Source organism: Pan troglodytes, chromosome 9, assembly GCF_028858775.2.
Source record: "Pan troglodytes isolate AG18354 chromosome 9, NHGRI_mPanTro3-v2.0_pri, whole genome shotgun sequence".
NCBI lineage: Eukaryota > Metazoa > Chordata > Mammalia > Primates > Hominidae > Pan > Pan troglodytes.
In genome coordinates, this window is record NC_072407.2 from 132335232 (window position 1) to 132360708 (window position 25477).

The window sequence follows — 25477 nt, forward strand, 5'->3', positions numbered from 1 at the left end:
TTGGCATAAGATCACACTTTAGTTCAGAGACACATTTGCATAAATACTTGAAATGGATCCACCCCTGCAGGTGGCAGCCTGAGAACATGTGGCTCTCCAAACCCTGCGACGCTGCGGCCCTTTAGGTGATGGATTTTAACACTGAAGACAGTCGTGGTCATTCTTGAAGACAGCTTGGGGTCCAGCTTTGGAGCCTGCTTTGACATTCACCATTGACTCCCTGCCCCACGCCTCTCTTGTACTAATTTTTTCCCCTGTGAGGTAGATTATTTATCGGGGAAACCAGATAGAATTTTTTTTTTCATTTAAGTTTGCTAGTCCTTTGCAAACAGACTGACGCTGAGTGTCCTGTCTGAGTCAATAAGTGCACTTTTACCTTTTAACCTATGCCCTCTACTTGAACCCGAGCAAGGTCCAGTCCACTGGACAGTTGATGATAGGGTCTGCCGCCCCATACCCTCTCCTCTTCCCCCTTAGGAATTTGTGCAATACTGGAGGGGTTGCGGCAATGGGAGGCCTGGGTGGGCCGTGCTGCCTTGATATGGCCAAGGGACCCAGTCACCACAGTGGAGACCCTTGTCTGCACCTCAGTACCGCACGTCCAGGAGCACAAGACTGGCCCCTGCCCCCCTGAATCACAGGGGGCACAGCTGGCTTTCGCAGGGCTTGGCATCCTCGGGTTTCAGAGCCTTGTTGCAGGTGGCAGAGGCCTGGCCGGAGGGGTCCCTGCACTCTACAGTTCGCCTCTGCCAGCCGGCCCCGCAGGTGCTGGAGCACTCAGACCAGTCCCCCAGCACCCACTGTGCGTGGAGCAGCGGCTGGATGATGTTGGTGGTTGCTCTCTCTTTGCTGCTCTGCATGCTGAAGTCCACGTCATTAGGAACAAAGAAGGTGTATTTGACTTTTGGGGGGAAGACCTCGCCAGGGACTGTCAGGAGCTGCACTGTCAGAGGCTCTGGCAAGGGCCGGAAGCTCTGCAGGCGCTCCAGGGTGGCGATGGAGCCGCTGTACTTCAGGATGGTCCCCTTCACCAAGATGTCCTGCTCTATGGCAGAGATGGCCAGGTTGCCGTTGAGCAGGTACTGCCCATCAGCCGTCTTCAGCGCCAGGTAGTTCCCATCGTTCTGCACACCTGGGTGGCTCCGCTGCTTCACGTCAATATTAGTGGCACCAGCTGGGATGGTGACAATGTCATTGTAGCCATAACTGTGATAGAAACAGAAGGACACCCTTAGACCACTGGCTGCCCAGCCCAGGTCACGATGATGCCTTGGAGACTGAAGTGGGCACCCCAGGTGGCAGACACGAAAAAAACAAAGCAAGTAATTAAGCAAGTTGCCTCAAAGTTCTCAATAAATTAGCTGTTTAGGCAGACAGAAATGTCTGTACGTTGGGATTTTCAAGGGTGTTTGCTTCATCTGGCAACTCTATTTCAAAAGTGTGGTTGAGGAGTTGAGGTATGTGGGTGTTGAGAACAGCATAGAGATGAGGAGAACCCAGAAGGATGTGGAAAGCTGCACTGGTGTAGCCAAACCTGGCACCTGTCAAATGTGATCTCAAATACCTCTAGTTCCTTGCACTGGTATACAACTTTGATCGGCCACCTCCACACCCAGAGCTCAAACCCACATGGAAAAAACTGTTCCACACACCCCTTCCAGCACGTGAACAGGAGGGAAATTTCACACCACCTCACTGAGTCAGTCGGCTCCTAGTATTTGATGAATATGGCCCTGGGGTGGGATGAGGGTGGGGTTGGGAGTTGGGGGTTTAAGCCTCCGCTTCTTTGAAGCCACCTTCTGGGAGTGCCCAGGCACCATGAGCACTGTGCTTCTGGAATGATAGGAAGCAGTTTTGGGAAACTGTTTCCAGTCCATTATAGGCTTAGGGCTTTAGGTAGGATGAAGAAAGATTAGTTGTTTGTTCTTTTCTGGAAATCTGGGTTCCATAGGCTGGGGAGAAAGTGAGGCGAGTGGTCAGGCGGGCTTTTTGCTCTTCTTACCATATGTCCAGCTGGGGCTAGCTGCTTAGTCTCAGACTCTTAGAGTGTCCACAGGCCCATCTGTCTAAAGCCTGAGGGAAAGTGGCCAAGGGACCCAGTATCTGAATAGTGTCTGCTTCTCTTTTTCTATGTCTTTTGAGCTTAAATGTAAAAAGAATTCCAAGGCAGGGTGCAGTGGCTCATACCCACAATCCCAGCACTTTGGGAGGCCAAGGAGGGCAGATCACTTGAAGCCAGGAGTTCATGACCAGCCTGGCCAACATGGCGAAACCCAGTCTCTACTAAAAATACAAAAATTAGCTGGGTGTGGTGGTGCATGCCTGTAATCCCAGCTACCTGGGAAGCTGAGGCAGGAGAATTGCTTGAACCTGGGAAGCAGGTTGCAGTGAGCCAAGATGGTGCCACCGCACTCCAGCCTAGGTAACAGAGTGAGACTCTGTCTCAAAATAACAAAAAAAAAAAAAAAAAAAAAAGAAAACAGTCCCAAGTTGCCTGCTGTAGGCTGATTCTGTTTTCTCAGACTGGTGAGATGAGAGATGTAGAGACAGACAGACAGACAGACAGACACACACACACAGAATGGGGCAGGGTTTGCGAGCTTCACTAGGTAGAATACAATACAGTGAACACTTCTCAAAAACTCTGAGACCGTGAGTGGGGGAAGTGGTTGGACAGGTGGATGCTCACATAACCCCTAGGACACATTGATGTACTGGAGGCAGACAGGCAGAGTGTGGCCCATATAAAACACCCGACCTTGCCCTTACTCTGCAGGAAGTACATGGAATGGGAGACAAAAGTCATCCAGGACTTAGGAAAGCTAGGTTCCTAGGTTCTCTTCTGGCCGCCATTAACCATCAATGTGACCTTAGAAAAGTCATTTAATCTTTCTGTGCCTTAATTTCTTCCTCTGCAAAATGAGGAATAGTATTGGCCTTGCTCACCTCATGGACTTATTTTACAAATCAAATGAGACCATGGAAATGAAAGCGCTTTGGAAAATCCTTGGAGTTTTATGAATGTGGGGCATTAGGATGAGAACAAAGTGTCTGGAGTTCTCAGATTCATGAAAGCCCTGAGGCTGCCAGGGCCCCTTTTTGGTAACCCCCTTCTCTGAAGATCCATCTGCAGAAAGGACAGGGCCTGCCAGGCTTAGGGTGAGACGTCCTTCCCAAAACAGGCCTGGGAGAGCTGTTTTCTGGCAGAGGTCCAGGTTACTCAGTGTGGCTCGACTGACTCAGAGATGACAGCTCCCTATCCACAGGGCCTCCAGCCCTCGTAAAAGTCACGGCTGCCCTGTGTTCTATCTTTTCTATGAGCTCGACACTGCCAAGTGCACATCCCATCTCAGGAAATCCTTACGACGACTCTGAGATAGAGATACTGCTGACATTTTATAAAGAAACTGAAGCTCGGAGAGTTTAAATAACTTGCCCAACCCTCACAGCCATTAAGTAGCAGCCACAGTTCAATTTGAGCCTAGCAGAGTGCAAAGCCTATTATGCTCTTCTACCAAGCAAGGTACAGAACTTCTGGGGAGACTCACCTGGTGGGGGTGAGGGACCCGGAGACCTTCCTGCAGGAGTTGCCTTTGCCCCCACACACCCCGCATTTGTCCAGCTTCCGAGGCGAGTCCACCACATGGTCACAGCCGGCCTTGACACACTGGCCACGGACACAGATGGCCAGTGTTTCTGGCCCACACAGGGTGCCATCGATCACCTACAACGGGGAAAGGGAAGGTGAGGGAGGGCGTGTTGAGCACAGAAGCAGCCTGCCGGGGGGCGGGGGTGTGGGGAGAGGCGACCTTCCTCCCCATCTCTGGATCTGAGTCCCAGGGTGATTCTCACCTTGGCCTCGAACACTTTGAACTCGCTCCTCCCCCGGGCTCGGCAGAACAACTTGCAGCGGTCCCGGGGGGACACCCCAGCATACTTGGGGACCCACTGCAGGAGATTCCCGTCCATGTCAGTGTAATTGTAGGCATTATACTTCTCACACTGCTGCTCCCTGAAGCTTTTCCCTAGAAAGAGGAAGAAACGGCATGGAGGTGACACCCATGCGGAAGCAGGAGCATCCGGTGGAGAAATCCTGAATTTACAGCACTTTTCTTCTTTCTTTTGGTTTTGAACTCAACCCAGGCGCCCGGGGCCAGTGTCTTCTGGGCACAACATTCCTAGACGCATGTGTGACCCTTACTCAAAAGGGCAAGGAAAGGAGCCTCCAGCCGCATGCTGGGCTGTCTAGGATAAATGCACTTTCCGTTAGGGAAAGAGACTCATTGTACTCTACAGGTGAATAAACTCAGGGAGCAACAGGGAACAATTCAGTAAGCTTGGAAGGCACAGAATGGCACGTGGAGCTATATTCTCAGGACACTACTAATTGTGCAGTATCGATTTCCTCAGTGACACCAGACATGAATCCAAAGACTCCTAAATCTACATGTCTAGCTCTGATCTTGCCCCTACACCCACATTCCGTAATTCTGGGTGTCTCTGGGGAGCTCCGTTTGTATGTACTACGATTACCTCCAACTCAGCATGGCCAAGCTCCCGATGGTCCTTCCATGAACTGTCTTGACTTTCATTTGCTGATCTTACCATGCCCAAGTCTGAGACTGGTATCCTGGTATCTCCCGAACATTTGAGCATCTCTATCTGCTATTTCCAAACTGTCACAAAGACCCACACTATATTCAGGACAATCTGTGATTTAAAACGATGGCATCCCACTCTCACCACCACAAGCCCAGGCCTGCTGGCTTCATGGGGACCTGTGCCTGCCTCCTCTCCATCCTGCCACGTGCCGCTGCCAGACCAACCCATCTGAAGCTAGATGTGGGTTGCTTTCCACCCCCAAATCCTAAAATTAAAGCTGTTCTTCCTGCCAAGGTTCCCCGCCCAAACTGTGCATCTGAATGCCTGGGGAGACTTTGCCAAGGCAGATGCCACACTCCACGCCTGAGACTCTGAGTCAGTGCAGCTGAGGGGGTCTGGGATGTGTCTGCAGGAGCTTCCAGGTGACTTAATGGGACAGGTGGCACAGATAACCCCCAGATACTGTGTCAGCCTTCAAGGACCTCTGTGGTCTGGCCTTGACATAGTGGTGTGCTTTGCTTGATTCCACCTAAGTGAATGAGGGCCCTTCTCACACCTTTCCTCCACCCTGGCAGGTCCCCTCACACCTCACCCCATCTCAGTCCTCCAGACTCTGCTCAGTCCTAACTCCTTTCAAAGCTTCCGCTCACCCAGCCTTTCCTTTCTCCGAGCCCCTCACCAACCTAGGGTCTGTGACTCATCCATTGAAACGTAATGGCTGTGTTAAAGGGATTTGGGTCTCTAATTGGACTACAAGCTCCTTAAGGACAGAGACCATGCCTTTTACATTTTCATACATTTTTATAGTCCTAGACACACAAAAAATACTAAAAAATACTCGACAGTAATGGCAGACTTTGGTGCATCTGACATCATGACATCACTTTTCGTCCACACCTACCTTGCACCCTATATTCATTCTCGTCCTCCCCCTTTCCCAGCAACGTCTCACCCTGTATGCCAGGCAAACTCTCACACAATTCCAGGGCAAAGTTTCTAGAGCCTCAAACCATTGTGGATCCTTCTTGTCTTGTGAAACCGCAAAGCCTACAGATTCTCCTATGAGACATCAACCCAATGCCAGTGTCTTTTCCCGTGGTTGAATCTCTCCTAAGGCTCTGCCTGATTTTTCTTGCCTGCCAATCCTTCCTGGAGCTGCACACTGGGCAGTTGGATGGGATGGTGGGGAAAAACCTTGTAATGATTTCCCTCTCACGAGTTTGCTGCTGCCCCTTTACTGCCTCTAAGTTAATGTTTGTGGTTTCCAGCAGGTACTGGGGATAGGAATATGCCAAGGGGAGGGAGAGGTAGTATTACTTCCTGGGAAGATTCTGTCAAACAGTTGCCATGGCCCCAAGGGAAGATGGGCAACTCTTCTCAGAAGGAATGTGAACAGGAATCAGATTCAGAAATCCTCCCTCTGCCCTGGGCTGAATTTTGGCTAGAAAGATCTTGGAGGTTTGGCTCTGACACTTGCTTTGGAAAATGCTTCCATTCTGCACACAGATGAGGGTTCCTATGCCTCCAGGAGGATTAGTTTCCTAGACACCAGCCCCTCTGCAGAGGCTCCTCCCCAATAAGTTTGGTTGGGAGTGATGTCCTCCTCTCCACATCTTGGAAGATGAGCGTAATTTCTCTCCTTGACTTTGCCAGGCTCTCTGAACATTATGAGAGCTGTCCTGGGTCCCTGAGAGCTGCCCCTGGGATTGGAACCTTGCAGAGCCCATTTAGGTGGAGATCACAGGCAAAACTCTACATCCCAGGAGACCCACTTTACTCCCCTCTGGGAGTAACTCTATATCCCGGGACACCCACTTCACTCCCACTTTACACATCCTCTGGGGATGCGTCATAGCAATGATAGTAGCTGCTGAGTGGTAGTTACCGTCAGGGGGGCATTCCTCCGTGTGGCATGACTGGTACTTGGCTCTCCGACCCAGGCAGTATCTTCCTCCATTCTGAGGCTCGGGGCCCTTGCACTCACGGTGTGAAAACTGTACTCCTCCTCCACAGGTCCGAGAACATTCTCCCCAGGGTCCCCACGGTGCCCAGCCTCCATCTACCACGAGCTGCAACGTACAATGGCACACTGAATGAGGAGCAAAGGCCAGGAGGCTTCAGTATCTGTGTCACTGGGTGGCCAAAGCCCTGGCTTCCTCATCTAGTCATTCTCATCTTGGTGCATGGAGCACCGTAAACTGCCTCAATCATTTGTTTAATGACTGTGTGGCCTGCATGGCTTTGTGAGCACAGAGACCAGGCTGGACTCATTCACTACGGACTCCTCAGTGTCTAAAACAGTGCCTTATGCTTAGTAAGGTGCTCAATAGGCTATCTGCTGAATGAATGAATGAATGACACCCTTTTATGGGAATAAGGTTGCATATAATGCAGTGGTTCTCCGTTGGGGCGAATTCTGCCCTCCAGGGCACATTTGGCAATGTCTGGAGATATTCTGGTGGCTGCAGCTGTGGAGGGTGTACGTGACCACATCTAGTGGGTAGAGGCCAGGGATGCTGCTCAACATGCAGCAATGCACAGGCCCCACGGTAACAATTATCCAGTCCCAAGTGTCCCTAGTGCCAAGGTAGAGGAACTCTTGTCTAAAGGAAACATCCCTGGGAGGTGTCGCCATAGTCTACCAGCCACTGGTTCCAGTGATAGGATAATGCTTGGGAAAGAAACAGAATTGCTTCCTCTTTTTTTTTTTTTTTTTTTGTGACAGAGTTTTGCTCTGTTGCCAAGGCTGGAGTTCAAAGGCGTGATCTCGGCTCACTGCAACCTCCGCCTCCTGGGTTCAAGCGATTCTTGTGCCTCGGCCTCCCGAATAGCTGGGATTACAGTGCACACCTCCATGCTTGGCTAATTTTTGTATTTTTAGTAGAGATGGGGTTTCACCATGTTGGCCATGCTGGTCTTGAACTCCTGACCTCAAGTGATCAACCCGCCTCGGCCTCCCAAAGTACTGGGATTACAAGTGTGAGCCACCATGCCTGGCCCTGCTTCCCATTTTACAACTGACCTATGAGAACAAAGCTTTGCCCTTTGGAATGCTGTATGCCCAAAAGTTCATAGAGTATTCAAAATGAAAATAATTTTTAAAAGTTATAAAAGTAATAGCTGCTCATACGACAAATAAAAAAATGCAGAAAAGTGTAAAAAAGAAATTAACACTTCTTTAAAACACCACTACCCAGATAAAACCATTAACATGATTTTCACCAATATTTTTCATACTTTTGCTCTGAATATATCATCATAAAAATGCAATGCTTTTATTTTACAAAAGATATGATTCTATGTATATATTCTTTCTCTCTTTCTCACTTTCTTTCTCTCTCTCTTTCTCTCTTTCTTTCTCACTTTCTTTCTTTCTTGAAAGTCTTGCTCTGTCGCCCAGGCCAGAGTGCAGTGGTGTGATCTTGGCTCACTGCAACTGCCGCCTCCTGGGTTCAAGTGATTCTCCTGTCTTGGCCTCTGGAGTAGCTGGGATTACAGGCACCTGTCACCACACCTGGCTAATTGTTGTATTTTTAGTAGAGACAGGGTTTCACCATGTTGCTGAGGCTGGTCTCGAACTCCTGACCTCAGGTGATCCACCCGCCTCGGCCTCCCAAAGTGCTGGGATTACAGCACCCGGCCTGATTCTATAAATATGTATTTTCTGATCTGACTTCTTAAAAATAGAGGCCACACATCATTGCATGATCATTTCACGTCAACCTCTCCCTGCACTTAGCTCGGCTGTGCTCCGGGATTGGTGGCAGATCTCTCTGCTCTCCCCTCAATAACATGTGATGAGAATGAACAGGGTGAATGGGAGGTGGCTGAGGATCAGTCCATGAATCCTGCACCAGCTCAGGCTTAGGACAAGAGTACGGAGCTTACCTGGTGCAGGCAGGCTCCCAAGGCTCAGTGCAAAAGACATGCACTGAGGAGTGCTCGGGCCACCCTGGCGATTCAGCGCTGGTGGGGACCGGGCTGTGAAACTCAGTGGATGCTGTTTCATAGTGATGGCTCCATGAGTCACAGTAAGAGAAATGCAATCAGCCTCACAGTTTGGATGTATTCAGAGCAGGGCAAAGAAGTGAATCATTTAAAAACCCTCACTGGCACTGCCTTGGTTTTTCTTGTGAGTTTACTCTCTCCTGGGCCAAGTTTTTTTCTGCCTGGCCAGAGGCAGCTCTGAATCTGTCTCCTCTCCTCCTCTCTGAGTACGGAATTCCCACAACTGCTCTTATTCTCCCAACCTGTAATTATGCATTCAGTTCAAGCACGGGCAGGCTATGAATACTTTTCACTCAATTCTTGATGGAATTTATTCCACGTGTCTCTGTGTGTTCATGACGGAATTGACAGTGGCTCCAGTCTGTTGTGTGCCCACCTTCCTGTCTCCACCCCTCTCACCAATCTGCATCTGCACCAGCCCTGAGTCAGCCCCAAAGCAGCTCCCTAATGTCTGGAGCCACGGCAGTGTCAACCCACTGACCGAGGGGATAGCCTTCACGGGCTCCTCACTGTGTGGATAAATATGCTTTGGTTTGTTTGTTAAAAGATGAGTGATTTTACCTAGAAGTCCTATGTTGCAGCCTGGCCCGAAGTTTCTTTTCTTTTTTTTTTTTTTTGGAGACAGGGTCTCCCTGTTGCCCAGGCTAGAGCGCAGTGGCATGATCATGGTTCACTGCAGCCCCAAACTCCTGAGATCAAGTGATCTCCCTGCCTCCGCCTTCTGAGTAGCTGGGACTACAAGTGTGAGTCACCATGCCCGACTTATTTTTTATTTTTTTGTACAGACAGGATCTCACTATGTTGCCCAGGCTGGTCTCGGTTCAAGTGATCCTTCTGCCTCAGCTTCCCAAAGTGCTGGGATTCCAGTGTGAGCCGCTCTGCCTGGCTGTCTCTCGGTTCATGACTCTCAAGTGTGGTTTCCTCCTTGAGAACAGCCCTCAGTCCTCCCCATTTCCTTTTGTTTCTCCTTTCTCCTCCCCGCTATCCTCAGGGGCTGTCCCTCACCTTGGGCCTTTCCACTTCCTCCTCAGGTAGACAGCTGCCTTCTGAGCAGAGGTGCCCAGGCCCGCACGGCGTGCCGTCAGCCCAGGGCAGGCTGCCATTCTTCGTGTGGCACAGGGGCTCAGCCCCATCAGTGTGGCACCAAAGCTGGGCGCAGACGTCCTGAGCAGAGGTGTTGGGGCAGTGGCGGAAATCCGGCCCAAAGATCTGCCTGCACTGCTGGTCCAGCTGGTACAGGGCCATGCGGCCCGGGAGGCCTGTGGGGAGGGGCAGGGCCGCGGCAGGGGCGTCCAGGAGACAGTCTCCTGGGAAAAGAGGAAGCAGGGGTGTAAGAACGTGCACAGGGCTGCCGCCCTCTCAGCTCTTCATGGCCTGTGATGGATGGCACTGAAGGTCTAGGTGTCACGACTTCTTGACCTCCAACTAAAAGCTGTCACCACTTGATGATCTAGTGAGAGCATGCCTAATTTTTGACTATCGGTTGCAAACGCTCTTCAGGACCGACTTTCCTTTGCTGTCCTGAACATCTAGGAAGCATTGCCCCCGACATTCTGTGTACCCAGTGAATGCCAGCTAACACAATATTCATCCATATCACAACCTAACCGTGCTCCTGAGAGCCACAGCATGCAAATGAAGACCAACTAATGCTGTCTGGATCATCTTATTTTTGCATCATACATGTCCCTGTCTCCCTCAGTGAGAAGGATCTAGAATATTTCATTACTTTACCAACAATTCCAACCACTTAAAATTGTTTTTTCTTTAATCCCCTCTTCTGAGAAGCAATTTTATTTTTTGAGATGAAGTCTAGCTCTGTTGCCCAGGCTGGAGTGCAGTGGCTCGATCTCGGCTCACCGCAACCTCCACCTCCCGGGTTCAAGCGATTCTTCTGCCTCAGCCTCCTGAGTAGCTAGGACTACAGGCGTGTGCTAACACGCCCGGCTAATTTTTTGTATCTTTAGTAGAGATGGGATTTCACCATGTTGGACGGGCTGGTCTCGAACTCCTGACCTTGTGATCCACCTGCCTCAGCCTCCCAAAGTGCTGAGATTACAGGCGGAAGCCACTGCACCCGGCCCCCTTTTTTTTTTTTTTTTTTTAAAGAGATAGCGTCTCTTTCTGTCACCCAGGCTGGAGTCAGTGGCATGATCACAGCTTACTGGTAGCCTTGACCTCCTGGGCTCAAGTGATCCTCCTGCCTCAGCCTCCTGAGTATCTGGGACCACAGGTGCGCACCCCATGCCTGGCTCCAGTCCTTTGAACCAGCTCCCCGCCCTCTTGCTCTCACAGGACGCAGTCACTGCCTCTGTCACACCTGAGCTGTTGTTGTAGGTTCGTCTCTCCTCTGTGCTACGTGCTTCTATTCCTTCAAGCGCTGCTCAAACCCTCCTCCTTCAGACAACCTTCTCGGATGACTTCCCCCTGCCTTGTGACTAATCTAAATTAGCGCAGAACTCGGCTGCTGGAAGATGGGGCCAGGAAGAGCAGACTTCGGGGGTGGTGTGAATGCCCCAGCATGGGAGGCTGGCCGGGAACTCAGCTCTAAGGGCCCTGTGAGGAGGCACAGCTGGAGGGGTCTCTGCGCCAGCACCAGTGGAAGGAGGCCCACGGGGACAAGTAGGGCGGGGCCGCCGGTGCCTACCGTGCCCGCCGTCCAGAAGCTCCGTGAGATACATGGCGCTGCAGGGGGACCAGGGCAGCGTCTGGTTCAGGTGGACGAACAGCGGTGCCATCACGTGGTGCTTGCCCATGGGCCCGAAGAGCCGCGTGCAGGGCTTGGAGTCGTCGTGGGGCATGCTGAGGACGTGCCCTGGGGAGAGAGGCCTGGTCCACTCCGCCCTGTCCTGCCTGAGGGCGCCCCACCCGGCCCAGCTAGGGACAGAGATGGAGCTCCTCAGGGGAGCAGCCACCCCCTCACTCTCCGAAGATCTCTGCGTAGAGCTTTCCCCTGCGCTTTGCTCTTCCAGGACGCGTTCTCAGATGACTGAGAAACGCGGATACCCCTTTATTTTCTGCCTCAGCCCGTCCTGAATTTGGATCTAGCTCTATTATTTGCCCTCTTACATGACAGTCCCTGGACCGTTGTTCTTCCCCCAGATCCCACGGCTTAGCTTGTGCACAGCTCCACGCCTCCACCCCAGCACGTGTCTGGTGTCCTGGCATTTGCCCGGTGACCTGTGATAATCGTGTGGGATGCTGCTTTTGTATTTTGGCCATGTGCTCGGGGTGGGAGCGGAGTTGTGTTCAGCGCTGTCAAGCGCGGTATCTGTTTGTGTACAGTCACCCTGTCAAAATTAGGAGGGGCTATTCCTAAGCAAGGGCCGCATGTTCCTTAGGATCTATGCAACCTCGGATCTGGAAGAGTAAAGTGGGCTTTGGCACAGCAAATCTTACCTAGTTCATGGGCCAGGGTGTGGGCCGCCTGGAGCCCCTCATCCTCGATCACGGAGCAGCTTTTGTTGGGGTCACAAATGGTCCCGATGTCTGCCACACCCAGGGTGTCACACAGCCCCTCCTGCCCACAGAAGTTCTGCGTGGCGGGGAGAGAGCAAGAGAGTGCATCAGTGTGTGTGTGGGTTGCGCTGCAGGCCTGCAGGGCCGGGTGTGGCCAGCGTGCACGTGGGAGTGGACCACTGAGCGTCCCATAACATGCTTGCTGGCCTGTGCATCACCTGCATTTATCGAGCTTTTAAATTAAATTATTATTATTATTATTTTTTTGAGATGCAGTCTTGCTCTGTCATCCAGGCTGGAGTGCAGTGGCACGATCTCAGCTCACTGCATCCTCTGCTTATGGGGTTGAGGTGATTCTCCCACCTCAGCCTCCCAAGTAGTTAGGACTACAGGCGTGCACCACCACACCTGGCTAATTTTTGTATTTTTAGTAGAGACAGGGTTTCACCATGTTATCCAGGCTGGTCTCAAACTCCTGACCTCGGACAATCCGGCTCCTTCGGCCTCCCAAAGTGCTGGGATTACAGGCGTGAGCCACCGTGCCCGGCCTAAATTACATTTTAGAGGCGAGGTCTGGCTATGTTGCCCAGGCTGGAATGCAGTGGCTATTCACAGGAGTAATTGTAGCTCACTTAGCCTCAAACTCCTGAGCACAAGTAATTCTCTCACCTCAGCCTCCCAAGTAGCTGGGACTACAGCCGCTTGCCACGTGCCTGGCTGAGCTTTTTTAAGGAGGAGGACGCAACGGCAGTTTCAACGTGTCTGGATATCCCACCTAGTGGCCTCGCTTTATTGGTTCTTTTTGTGTTTATGGTCAAGCCAGTTCACCCATCCCCCATCTTTCTAAATTGGAGAGTAACCTGTGAAATTTCCTTTTGTTAAAAAATAAAAACAGTCTGTAATCTCAGCATTTTGAGAGGACGAGGCAGGTAGATTGCTTGAGTCCAGGAGCTGGAGACCAGGCTGGGCAATATAGTGAAACCCTGTTCCTACAAAAAGCAAAAAAAAAAAAAAAAATTTAGCTGGGCAAGGTGGCTTGCGCTTGTCATCTCAGCTACTCAGGAGGCTGAGGTGGGTGGATCATTTGGACCTAGCAGGCAGAGGCTGCAGTGAGCTGTGATTGTGCCATTGAACTCCAGCCCGGGTGACAGAGCGAGACCTTGTCTCAAACAAAACAAAACAAAATTAAAAACCAAAAAGAGTATAAAATACAAAGGCTATCAAGATGGATTTCTGAGTGACAAGATCGGGAAATCTCCGTCTGTCTTGACATCAGCCACTCATGTAAGGGAGCCTGTTCTATGTTACAGGCTGGCTGTATCCTAGGGCTGGCTGCGTCCTAGGGCTGGCTGCATCCTAGGGCTGGCTGGGACTTCAAAGGCTTTTTGTGGGGACAGGACAGCACAGTCATTCAGAACATGACTCTACAGCAGCACTGTCTTGGCTGGACTATGGGCGCTGCCGCTATGTGGCACGAGAGCTGTGTGGCCACTCTGTGCCTCAGTTTTCTCTGTTACAAAATGGGGATAACACCAGGGCCTGCCCGGTGGGGCCCTGATGAGACTGAAGGAGCAGACAGGGCCTGGCACACAGGATCACTCTCTTGCTTTCAGGAAGCTGTCTGTTTAAGTCATGCCGTGTAGGTGGGCAGCCCTCCTGCTGTGGGCAGATCTTGAGGGGACCCCCTGGCTACCTGCCCCTGTGTTTTACAACCACTGCAGCTAGAACTACTCTCTTCATTCCAAGCCCAGATCTCTCACTGGGCAGCCTGAGCCCATTTCTTCTTGTTATGTGTGACCTCAGGAGACAGCTGGTCACAAACTTTTGGAAGAGAGCCCTTACAAGATTCTTCTCCTTCCCTTGCAAATACCTCACACTTGTCCTCATGACCTCCTCCTCATCATTCCGGGCATGAGGCTCTGGCGTCCAGCTGGGGCCAGCAGGGAGACGTTTCCCATGTTTGGGCAGGCCTCGTGGTCCTCCCTTTGATCTGCCCATCCCATCTCCCTTCCCCCCCAGGGCTTCCGGAGCCAGGCGCGGACCTGTCTGGTGAGCAGGATGGCCGTGTCGTAGTGCTCTGGGTGGCGGTCACTGGGCTGGTTGAAACGCCGCTGCCAGTTGCAGAAGTTACGCAGTGTAAGCCCCCCGTTGTCGGACACCTCTGGGCCCCATTTTTCATCTTCTACGATCAGCACTTTTACCACCATCAGGTTGACGGAATTCTTGATGCTGGGGTGCTTGTAGATTCGGGCTGCCACAGACATTAACGTCAGGATGTGGTTCTGTCAGGAAGGAGGAGACAAGAGGCAGAGTGAAGGGTTAAGTCTCAGGGCCCTTGGCCTGGCCTGTCCGCTGCCATCACCTCTTGTTATGGGGCTGAGCATCAGATTCCTACCAAAGCCTCACAATACCTCCGAGGTCTCCGTGTTACTCCCTTCATTTTGCATGTGAGAAAACAGGCTCAAGAACCTGCACGAGGTCACAAAGCTGATGCATGAACAGCAGTCTTTGAACCCAGACCTGCCTTGCTCCGAACTTGTGTGTCTAACATCCAGGACAGCTTCGGGGGATGACCTAAATCCAAATTCATTAAAATCCAAAACCTTAAACTTACAGCGCGGCACAGGCCACATTTCTAGTGCTTCAATAGTCATATATGGCTCATGGCTACTGCACTGGAATGTGCAGATAGAAAGTTCTACCGGACGGCATGGCTTATTCTGCCTTAATCCTGACACCATCTCCTTGCCAACCACCCCCACCCGTCCCCGGCCTCAGCCCAGAAGCAAAGTTCTGAGCGCTCAAGGTTAGTAGAATTCCCCCTTAGAATCCAGCTGAACATTTTCCTGTTGTCTGTTGGGGTAACTCTACTCTTCGGGGTGGGAATTGTTAACACTGAAAACTTTGCTGTGATAATCACTCCTAACGACAGCTACTCTGCCACATTACCTCATTCAATTCTCACAATAACTCTGTGAAGAAGGTGCTGTAATTCCATTTCACGAATGAGGAAGGTCATGCAAATTAACTTGTTGAAGGTCACGCAGCTATTGAAACCAGGAGGCCAGCCCAGGTGTGCCTGTCTCTGAGGTCCACCGTGCTCTCATTAGGTTTCCCAGGGCGTGGCTTCCTGGTGTCTGCCTGGACAGCCCCGAAGGGTTCATTCCCTCCTGACTGGGGCTTGAGAGGATCCCGTGGGCCTAAGAGGACCCATGTGCTTAGGATCTCACCTGCTCTCCCTTCCACCCAGGCTGGCCAACAGAGCATACATCACTGCTTGGCCTCTGTCTTGTCCCTGGGCTGCCAACTGCTCCCCTGCTGGATTCCAAGGCTTGGAGAGAAGGCCAGATGGGAACTCGCTCTCCTGCCTCAGCGACCCCTTGAAGTGGCCCTCTTTGAGCATTTCGTGGAAGAGGAGACACAGAGGCAGAGGTGGGTGTTCCTTGAGCCTGGAGTGTGGTCAGCTGGGCAGCACCTGCTTGCCCTGCCTCTCCGATCCCTAGATCACCACCTCTTGGGATCCCCTCTTCCTCTCCTCCTGTGGTCTGGAAGGTGGGAGTGGAAGGAGGAGAAAGGAAAGGGTAGAGAGGGACATTCCATTGGGTGAGGCCATGTGTGGGCGTTCCAGATGAATCCCATTATTTGTGAATGGGATCTGTCTGTTCACCTCGCAGGCAATGAGCCAGGTATTTTGTTAGCCCTACAAGCAGGGGTTGGCAGGTTACTTGGCGTGTCAAGCACTCCAGCAATGTTTAGGCTGATGTAAACATCTTATCAACAAGCCTGAAACTTGGCGCTTGCTCCTGGAGTTGGATTCTGGAGGGAAAAAAAGCAATCACATCATTATGCAACCGGGGGTGAGCGCTGAGGAATGGTGGCTTGCCGAGACGAACTCCTGGCCGGGTCTTTGCTGCTTCCAGGAGGCCAACAGTATCCTGATCTCTCTAAGAAGGACCAGGGTCTGATGGGCCAGGGACCAACCCCTGGAATTTCTTCTGAGGCAAACTGCAACCGTCATCACAAGATTTCTTCCCGCTGAGTCCCAGTTTCACAATCTCAAAATGGGGAAGATGAGGTCGCACAAGGAAGGTGTAAAGCTAGGGAACACCAGCTGCTAAGCTTCGGGGCCGAGACAGCTCAGCACAAGGAGCTAAAGACAGGAGGTTGGGGCAAGTCTGTGTGCCCACGTTGAGCAGATCGGAGGGAGGCTGAGTGAGAGATGAGGCAGTGCTCACATCCTCAGTGAAGACCGGAGGAAGGTGAGGGTTAACCCCTGATTTTCATGCAGAATAAACTGCTGCTTGAAGATCAGGGCAAGACAGCACAAGGAGCTTCCCAGCCCTCAGGTTCCCAGGGAGCCTCCTTCTTTGCAGCTTGGGATGCTCATATCATTGTCTTCTCCAGATAGTGCATAGCTGTCAGGCAGGGCCGGCTTCAGAGCCATTTAGCTTCGAGGGGTGGGCTGGACTTGAGGACATCTGAAGGTCCTTCTGGCCGCTGTCTCAGAAGATACTTTTCATTTTCAAGAAGGCTAGGAGGATTCTGTGGTCCAGTGTTCCCTTTAAAATCCCAGATCCCGATCCCACTGATCTCTCCTTATCTCTTGTTCTACTGAGTTTTTGATTTTCCCCTCCCAGTCTGCTCTTCTGAGAAATGACCAGAGGAATGCCTTATATATGCGGTGCATCTCACAGTTCCCTACGGAGAAGGACCACTGAGCCTGGGTGAGGTGGGGGACCTCAGGGCTGTGAGCCTTTGATTCTCCCCCAATATCCTGGGTTCAAAGGACAGGCCTGACTGAGAGTCCTGTGGGGATCAGGCCTGCGGCTGGTCAAGGAGGAAGTCAGATGGCTTGCTCCACCACCTGGTGCCGATTTACACCTCCCTGCTCCCCACACCAAGGCAGGCTGCATGTGAAGAATGTGAACGGGGTCCTGGCCCCCATGAGGAGCAGAGGCATCAGCACAGCAGCCGCCCCCCAAACCATGGCAGGTAGGAGGGAGCCCACGGTCAGCCCAGCCAGGGTGGTCAAACAACCTGCTCTTGAATGACTTGGGGATCCCATACTCTTCACTTTTGTTAGGGAGAGGCGGCACTTTTTAGGGAGTCTGCTAGTGCATGAGTGACCCCAGGACCTGGAGTAGAGATGAACATCAGGCCAGTCAGGGTGGCTCATGTCTGTAACCCCAGCACTTTGGAAGGCCAAGGTGGGAGAATCACTTGAGACCAGCCTGGGAAACATAGTGAGATCCTGTCTCTATTAAAAAAAAAAAAGAATTAAAAAAAAAATAACAACACCCTGGCCAGTTGGGTGGGCCAGAGCCCCTTTTGGTTCTTTGAGATACGAACAAGGAGATTCCTTCCTCAGAGCTTCTGTGGTAGCCGAAGCCAGCTGCGGTGGGTGATGGGGACGGGCCGGCCTCCTCCCGCCCCGATGTCATCATTACATCCAGCCGGTTTGCGCTTCACCGGTGGCTCCACAGCTTTCCCTCGCGGCGCGCCCGGGGGGAGGTCAGGTGAGGAAAAGTGGCCCCGGGAAGCTCTTGCATTCCCTCTTCCTATCTGACGTCTCTAGGGCCTGAGACTGAGCTGGGGGTGTGGAGATGGAGAAGCAAAGCAAGAGGAAAGAAGTGAGAGGAGAAAAGAGCAACCTGCATCATATGCTTCATCTCCTCTTGTTCTGCAAGCAGCAAAGAGCAGTGTTGCCCCTTGAAAGCATACACTGACGCTGAACTACAAGTCAGCCTTCACCACTGAGCATGGGCAAGCTGAAAGAGAAGGTTCCTCTGCCGTGTGGAACAGCAAAGCTGAAACAGCGGTGGCCGGCACTCTGATGGCATGGGCCAGCCCATCCTCCCCACTCTAACAAATGGTTTCCATCACCGAAGGCAACTCTAGTAATAGCCACGCCTTGCTGAGTATGTCATCTGGACCAGGCACGAGGTCAGGTGAGTTCCATATTTTCTTACATCCTCAAGACAAGGCTAGGACATTGGTATAACTGCTCCTACCTGAAATAATCGAGGTACACAGAAATAGGTGACTTGCTCAAGGACACTACATTATTTCGATTTCATTCCAAAGTTTGTGTTCTTAGTCTCTGTACTAACTGCCACCCATCTTTGCTGCTGTAAGGAAAACTGCAGCCTAGCCAAAGTGAACCCAAGGCTTGCAAGCAGCAAGTCCGCCTGTCATTGCCTATGCACACCCCACCTCCTGGGAGATGGGGAAGGGGCGATCTTTGGACACTGAGACATTTTCTTTGGGAAATACTCCATATCTTTGATCATTCTGACTGCAGCAGACATAAGGGATGGAAAAGATGCATTCTTTTGCCAATGGGAAGGACATCACGCACATATAACACTTGTCTTTCTCCCTGGTAGCCACAGAGCAGGGGGGGACATGAATCTGTTTCTGTTGTCATCCAAACCGGGACACCCTTGAGAGGGAAAGACGGTAGTATTAATAATTATGCCAGAACAGGTAGAAACTGGGATGCTGCTGGACAACCTAGGCTGCATGCCCGCTTTAGTGTCTTGTGGAAGACATTTTCCCCACAGCATGCAGGTAAGGGGGCATGGAGATGGCTGTGACAGCCGTCCCTGAAGTCAGTCCCCAGAATCTGACCTCCTGCGAGTGTTCTGCTGGACTTTGGGAAGATGAGTGCCACTTTTCGGACCCTCTCTGCTAAGAAGAGGACTCGAAAACTCTGCTCACTGCAGAAGCACTGGCGGGACAGGCGTCCCAGGCTGGCGAGAGTGGGCACTGCCATGCTGCCCCTCACTCCATCTCGCCCCGGGTTCACACAGGGGACAGTGAGCAGCAGCTGGATGTAGACAGAGCTAATGGAGTCTTCCCAGGTGGTCCCTCCTTTCAGAAAGGCCCCTCTGTCTGAGCTCCTTAACTCCGAAACCAGATAAGAAGGTGGGAGACAGGGGCCCCTTTTGTCATGGGATTAAATGAACTCAATTGACAGAGCTCTGGAAAACTTCATTGTCGCTTAACATAGTGAGACCAGCCTTGGCAGTGGTGCGTTCTTTCTCTCAGCCTCCACGGTGGTTTCTCTGCAGGACAGGGCCTCACGGTGGGCCTGGGCGGCTTTGAACTGCTCCACGGTGGTTTCTTTGCAGGACAGGGCCTCACGGTGGGCCTGGACGGCTTTGAACTGCTGGATTTAAAGTCCCACTCTCACAACATAAGCAAGCGTCAGAGGGTCGGCAGAGCCACAGACCCTAGTCCTGAGACAGAGGCCGCCTGGTGGGATAACAGTGCACAGGATTCGGCTTTGGGAGACTTGGTCTGCAGGCCCAGCCCTGCCACTTACTGATCCTGATCGGTGCTGTCTGATCCTGAGGAAGCCACATGTCCTCTGTGAGCTGTGCAGTCTCCCTCGCCCCCCTCACTGGTATTTTCATGGAGGTGATGTGTGTACAACCACGCTGTGAATTGAACACGCTCAGAGAGTGGCTAAACCTTCCAGAAGACCGGCTCATCATGAAGCAGCCACAGAGGTGCTCAGACCGGGATTGATCACCTAGTCCAGGTGTCCTGCTTCACAGATGAGGAACTCTAAGCCCTAGAGAGGTAAAGGCTCTTCTCATCCTCCACACCCCTGATTACCAAGAGTAATCACCCCAGAGTGCCTTCCCTCTGTGTGAACGAGGTCTCCACATAAAGGACTGGCTTCCATTTGCAGGAGGTGGGTGTGGGCAGCCAAGGTCTTGAGGCACGGGAACTTGATTTTCATTCTTCTCTCAGCTGGGCTCATGGATCTGTTTTCGGAAGCGCAGGGGACTGAGCTGAGACAGTCACGCCTGTCCTGCAGCATCTCCGAGGCTGGTCAGCTTATCATAGCAGAGGGGCCTGAGGGTGGTCCTGGACACAGCTGTACCTCAGCCCCTCCCCCACCCGCCACGGTGGCAGCAGGAGCACAGGTGGGATGGGACATGAGACCCAGGGTGGAGGTGGCGGGGCTAGTCTCCCTGAGGGAAGACTTTTCTTCCAGGTGAGACTCAGAAGTCAACCCCCTAGGGAGAGGAACTCAGCCTTCAGAGGTGCCCGATGCCTGTTTTGCTGCGCTCTCCTGGTCCAGGTGGGCTGGCTGGGTGTGCAGGTGCCAATGTGCAGCTGGGAAAGGTCCAGAAATGCATGTTTGTGGGGGATGGGGAGCGGGGCAAGCAGGAGCCAGACCGCCTGGTCAGGAGTCTCATGAGGATGGCAATGCCTGGGTGTCTCCGGCACAGAGAAAGCCGAATTGTCTGGGGCAGCAAACCTGGACTTTAAGCTGAAGGGAACAAAATCGGGTGCAAACCCAAGCAGAGTCTCCTGCTTCAGCAGCCCGGGCATCCTGGGGTCGGGCCTCAGAGCATGTCTGCCTCTAGATAGCTAGGATGTCTGGAGATGCGAGTATGTCCCTGAGGCAAATACTCAGTTATCTCCAGCGTCCAGGTAATCAGCTGAGAGAGTGAGACAGTCTGGCCCTGAAGGCTGAAAAACGGACTTTCTCTGCTGGCACGGAGTTCTCTTGGCTTTCCTATGTTTTGGTTCTTAGGTAGATGTCAGAATCTGTTCCATGTGTGGGGGTAGAGGGGTGTAGCACCCCGCTCTGGGTTTGCAATGGGTGCATCTTAGCTTCTTACTTTTTTTTTGTTTCTTTTTTCTTTTTTTTTTTTTTTTAAGATGGAGTCTTGCTCTGTCACCCAGGCTGGAGTGCAGTGGCGCGGTCTCCGCTCACTGCAAGCTCCGCCTCCTGAGTTGACACCATTCTCCTGCCTCAGCCTCCCGAGTAGCTGGGACTACAGGCGCCCACCACCACGCCTGGCTATTTTTTTTGTATTTTTAGTAGAGACGGGGTTTCACCGTGTTAGCCAGGATGGTCTTGATCTCCTGAGCTTGCGATCTGCCCACCTCGGCCTCCTAAAGTGCTGGGATTACAGGCGTGAGCCACCGTGCCCGGCCATCTTAGCTTCTTTCTGGTGGAGCCCCCTAGGAGCCAGGTGTGGGGGTCCTAAAGAGATGGGAGAAGCCCTCTTCTCACCCCTCTCCTGCCACACTCTCTAGTACTTGCTTAAAGAAAGGAGTCAGAGGAGAGGGCTGGTGCTCCCACCGCTCCCTGCTCTCAGGACAGGCAGGGAAACAGGTGTTAAATCAGCGTGACCCAAAGCTGCTCTGCCCTGCTTTTGGGGAAGCAAATACCACAAGGGCTTGCAGGGGTGCGTCCCTGGGGTGAAGTCAGCACCTGCAGTAGCCAGAGGGGCAGCCACGTGGACTCTCATCCACAGCACTTCCCATCCTATGCATCTGTTTCTCCCTGGGTCTTTCCTACCCTGCCTTTCCCAGTGATAGAGGGTGGGAAAGATGGGGTGAGAAACAGAAGGCTGATTGCCTCCTTGTCTGGACTATTCTGCACAGGGAATGCCTATGCCCTTGGGGCCCCCAGCAGTCGGGCACAGACTGAGCCTAGTATTGGGTCCCGGCCAAGGATGCCATCACCACAAAGTGTCAGCTTAGCTGCTGCATTGCCAGGATCCCTGTTTCAGGGAACTATGACGTCTGGGCAGGTCAGTTCTTCCTTCCCTGGCACATCTCTGGTTCTGTGCTCCCTAGGGGCAAAGAGCACCCTTCTCCTGGAAGCCTTACCCTCTTTTCCTCCTGGAAAAGCCTTCACCTGGTCTTTAGGGGAGAAATTGGGGTTTAGGGCAACACAGACACCTCCTGCTGAGTCAGCACCATCTTTGCATCTGGTTAGAAATGGTCTGGTTAGGTAGCCATCCCCTGGACTCTGTTTTTCTCCCCTGTTTAGGTAAGAGCTGTGTCTGGGCTAAGGGCAGCTGGGTGGACCAGGTGTGGGTCTGGCTTTACTAGAGACATTCACCCAAAGAGCTCGTTCCAGCCCCTGCGCCCCTCGCGTTTCCACCAAAGCTTCAGTTCCTGGGCTGAGCCCCCAGGCAGAAGTTCTCTGCCCCTCCCTCTTGTGCTGGCATTGCCAAGTTCTGCCGGGGCCGAGCGCCAGGTTGGCAAGGTAGTCCATGCCCCATTGATCACAACCAGCTGGCTGCACAGAAGTTGGGCAGCCCCTCTCCAGGTTCAGCTCCTTTCAAACAATGTCTTTTGCTTATGGCGACCTCCATACCCAAGGGAATCAGACAGCCATCTCTTTCCATCCCATCTGCCTTTCCCTGGGAGCCTCTCAGATCTGGAGGCAGCAGAGGGCTGAGGGGTGGGAGTGGGAGCTATTCGTAAACGCTCAATTTTCATCTCTGCTGGGAGAGGCAGGTGCCGGGGAATGCGTTGATACCCACTTTCGGGTCAGTGCGCCACGTGCCGCGGGAGATTCGGATGAGAGGGATGGGCGTCGGCAGCCCCACTCTAAACTGGAAGGGACCTGGGGGTGGCGGCGCAGGGAGCCAGGGTGGCAGAAGTTCAGAAAAGAGTTACTGCTCTTTCTCAGACAGGAGAGAATCTCGTTTGGGGTAAGGCTGGAGAAGATGAGTGGGGAGGGCTTTTTTTTTTTTTTTTTTTTTCTCAGAGGGATTGGAAGGGGAGATTTTAGAGACGCTGGGAGGCGTCTGGGGGGCCTCCGGGCACGGCGGCTGGAGGAGGCTCTCAGTCCTACCTGCAGGTCGGCCCCGTAGAAGGCAGCCATGGACGCATCGGCCACCAGCAGCGTCTCCACGAAGCGCGCCTCAGACACAAACCGCTTGGTCCTACTCGTGGCCCCCAGGGGCGGTGGCAGCTCGCTAGCGCCTTCTGCCTCCTCTTCTTGGCTCTCCTCCTCGCTGTCCTCCTCGTTGTCTCCTCTCTCCTGCCTCTGACCCTCTCCCGTCTCCACCTCCCACTCGGGTCCTCGCGGGAGGGGGCGGGCTCCGGCGGGACCCCAGCGCTGCAGGCGGTGCGGCTGACCCAGGGAGCCCCCCGCGCCCTGCGGCTGGATGGTGAACTCCTCGCCGTCCAGCAGGAAGGAGCCGCTCAGCCCGCGGCACAGGCTGACCGCCGCCAGCGACTCGGGCTCCCCATTCACGGTGCCGGAGAAGAAGCAGCCGCGCAGCCCCCGCTCGCCCCCGGTCGCCCGGCCGGAGCCCCCGAGGCGCTCGATCTTGAACTCGGGCGCCAGGAAGCTGTCGTCGGGCGCCAGGCGCAGCACGAAGCCCTTGCCGAAGGCGGACAGGTGGAGCGCGAGCTCGCCCGCGCTGCCGGGCAACCGCGTGGGCACCACCAGCTCCGAGGCCTGCCCCCCAGCTGCGGGCCGGGCCGGGGCGCCGCGGGCCAGCGGCAGCAGCAGCAGCAGCAGCAGGAGCGGAGGCCACCGGGGGGCGGCGGGGGCGGGGAGCATGGGGGCTGCGGCGGTGACTGCGCGCAGGAGAGGGAAGAAGCCCGCCAGGCGCGGGCAGGTGCTGGCGGCCCGAGCGCGGCCCGGCCGCTCTCTCCAGGAAAAGCGGAATCAATCGGATGCGAGGCCGACTCGGCCCGCGGGGCCCGGCGGCGGGAGCGCTCCCCCGGCGGCCCCTCTGGCTGGCGCAGCCCGCTCCTCCCGCGCCGCCGCCCCCGAGCCGAGCGCGAGCAGCTGGCCCCGGCCCGCGTGCGCCCGTCCTCCGTCCCTGCCCGCGCCAGCCCCGCGCAGCCGCCTCCTGCCTCCTCCCCGCCCCGGGAAGCACCGAGTGGGCTGCCGAGCCCTTCTTATTTATACTTCCTTCCCGGCTTGACATAAGAGGTTTATTTTTGATCTCTCACTATTCCCGTTTCCCCTCCCCTGGGATCAGAGAGAGAAACTGAAAAGAGGGAGAGAGAGTGGAGAAAAAAAAATTGGGATGAGATGCAAAACCAATCAGGCAGCGAGACCCGTCCGCCACCCGCCCCCCTGAAGTGTCAACTACAACTTCTTTCCTTTCCCTTTACGCGTGGACCCACGTTAACCCCTACCATGCTGGACTGACCCTTTAGAAAGAGTCCCTGGGAGACCCCAACCGCTTCCTCCTCTGCGGCCAAGAGTCCAGGATGCATCTTCCGAAGAGGCTCGTGCACTGGTCTCAGCGACCCTGTTCATATCCCTGCAGAGTCCGTCTGCAGAGCCCGACACTGTTGGGATCGCTGCAGATGCCTCCGGAGATCCGACTGTGTGGGGAGAAGGTTCCAGAGCTTTTCACTGTAAAGCTTAAAGGGAGAGGGGGAAAAGGTCATGCTAAAATCATGCCCTCCTCTCATCACTACTGCACAGCCTTCCTAACTTTCACTCCAAACTGAAGATGGGGAAAACAAAAACAAAACAAAAAACAACCCACCTGGTTAACCCTAAGAGGGACTCTCACTGTCATGTTAGAGGGCAGGTGGGGCAGAGGCCAGCACAGTGGTAAGTTACCAGCACTGAGGTTGGAAGTTAGCATTTCCCCAAGAGGGAAACAGACCTCCAGTCCCTGAAAAAGGTCTTCTCTTCTGGATACTGCTAGTTGCCCGGGACTTCAAGTAAGGTGGCAGGCCGTTTCACTGCGTTGCCACAGCCCCAGGAACAAATGTGTATGAGGTGAATTCATTCTGTCCCATGTCACCACTGCCCCCTAGGGAAGGGGGTAGTATTCAGGAAGAGAGGGATGACATGGTCTCAAGACCACAAAACTGCATCCCATCCCAGTCTCAATGACACAGGTCTGGATTGGGTGGAGGGCCCTGTTCTCTACCTACAAACTCTAGACTCATCCACCAACTGTGCCTTTCTCTGAGTTGTCAATGTGGGTGATGCATTAGGAACCGCTGGGATCAGGGCCTTTAAATCCTTTGCCAATTCACCTGCCCCAGGTACCCAGCTCTGTGCTTATGCTGGGGATGTTGACAGTCGAGGTCATCGCTGATTCTTTTCAGCCCATCTGACCCCCTCCTGCAGCTGTGGTGGTTCAGCATGCATCTGAGACTCTTAGGGCTTGTTACCTCCAAAGAGGAGGCTCTTGCCCAGGGTAAAGTGCTGCCAAATTCCCTCTAAGTATCCCCCCTCTGTTTGCTTTCTCAGGAACACAGAGGGACAGCTGTGAATTAGATGCAAGGATGAACTTCCCAACCTAGCATGGTGCAGAACCTCCTTTCCTGCATAATTTATAGGATAGGAATAACTTGAGTCTAGAATGTTTTGGGGAAACACTTCTAGAGGAAGGACAATGGAAAGAATGGTCTCTTCAACCCTTTTCTCAAAACAAGCAAAACACTTCGTCCTAGCACAGTGTACAGTGCTTGGGACATCCTGTACAGTGCTTGGGACAGTCTGACCTGGGCAAGCAATGAATACAACTCTGTGTTGCCTCAGGGCTGTTGTAACAGTTCAATGATTGGTTTTTACCTCCTTGAAGCCCCTTATTTGCTGTTTCCCAGAGTACAACTCCTGATTTTCTCTTTTTGAGACACAGTCTCAGTTTGTCACCCA

At 53.3% G+C, this 25477-nt stretch overlaps 1 protein-coding gene and 1 long non-coding RNA gene across 3 annotated transcripts; one reads left to right on the forward strand and one right to left on the reverse strand.

The window, feature by feature from the left end:
* ADAMTS8 (ADAM metallopeptidase with thrombospondin type 1 motif 8) lies at positions 1-23727 on the reverse strand. 2 transcript variants are annotated; one of them, XM_522252.7, is made up of 9 exons: positions 22688-23727; positions 14112-14351; positions 12010-12145; positions 11258-11425; positions 9616-9917; positions 6488-6671; positions 3853-4025; positions 3549-3724; positions 1-1206 (listed from the first exon to the last, which is right to left on the reverse strand). In XM_522252.7, exons 1-9 carry the CDS (start codon positions 23402-23404, stop codon positions 636-638), a joined length of 2667 nt encoding a protein of 888 aa, XP_522252.6. In that variant the 5' UTR covers positions 23405-23727; the 3' UTR covers positions 1-635. The 2 variants fall into 2 exon arrangements, with proteins under 2 accessions (XP_522252.6, XP_009422778.5); XM_009424503.5 differs by lacking the exon at positions 11258-11425 and having other exon boundaries at positions 22688-23490.
* LOC104001380 (uncharacterized) lies at positions 14686-19796 on the forward strand. The gene is made up of 5 exons (XR_008538183.2): positions 14686-14875; positions 15320-15501; positions 16707-17061; positions 17645-18017; positions 19203-19796. It is a non-coding gene; the product is annotated as an uncharacterized LOC104001380 (long non-coding RNA).
* Positions 23728-25477: the final 1750 nt, after the last annotated feature.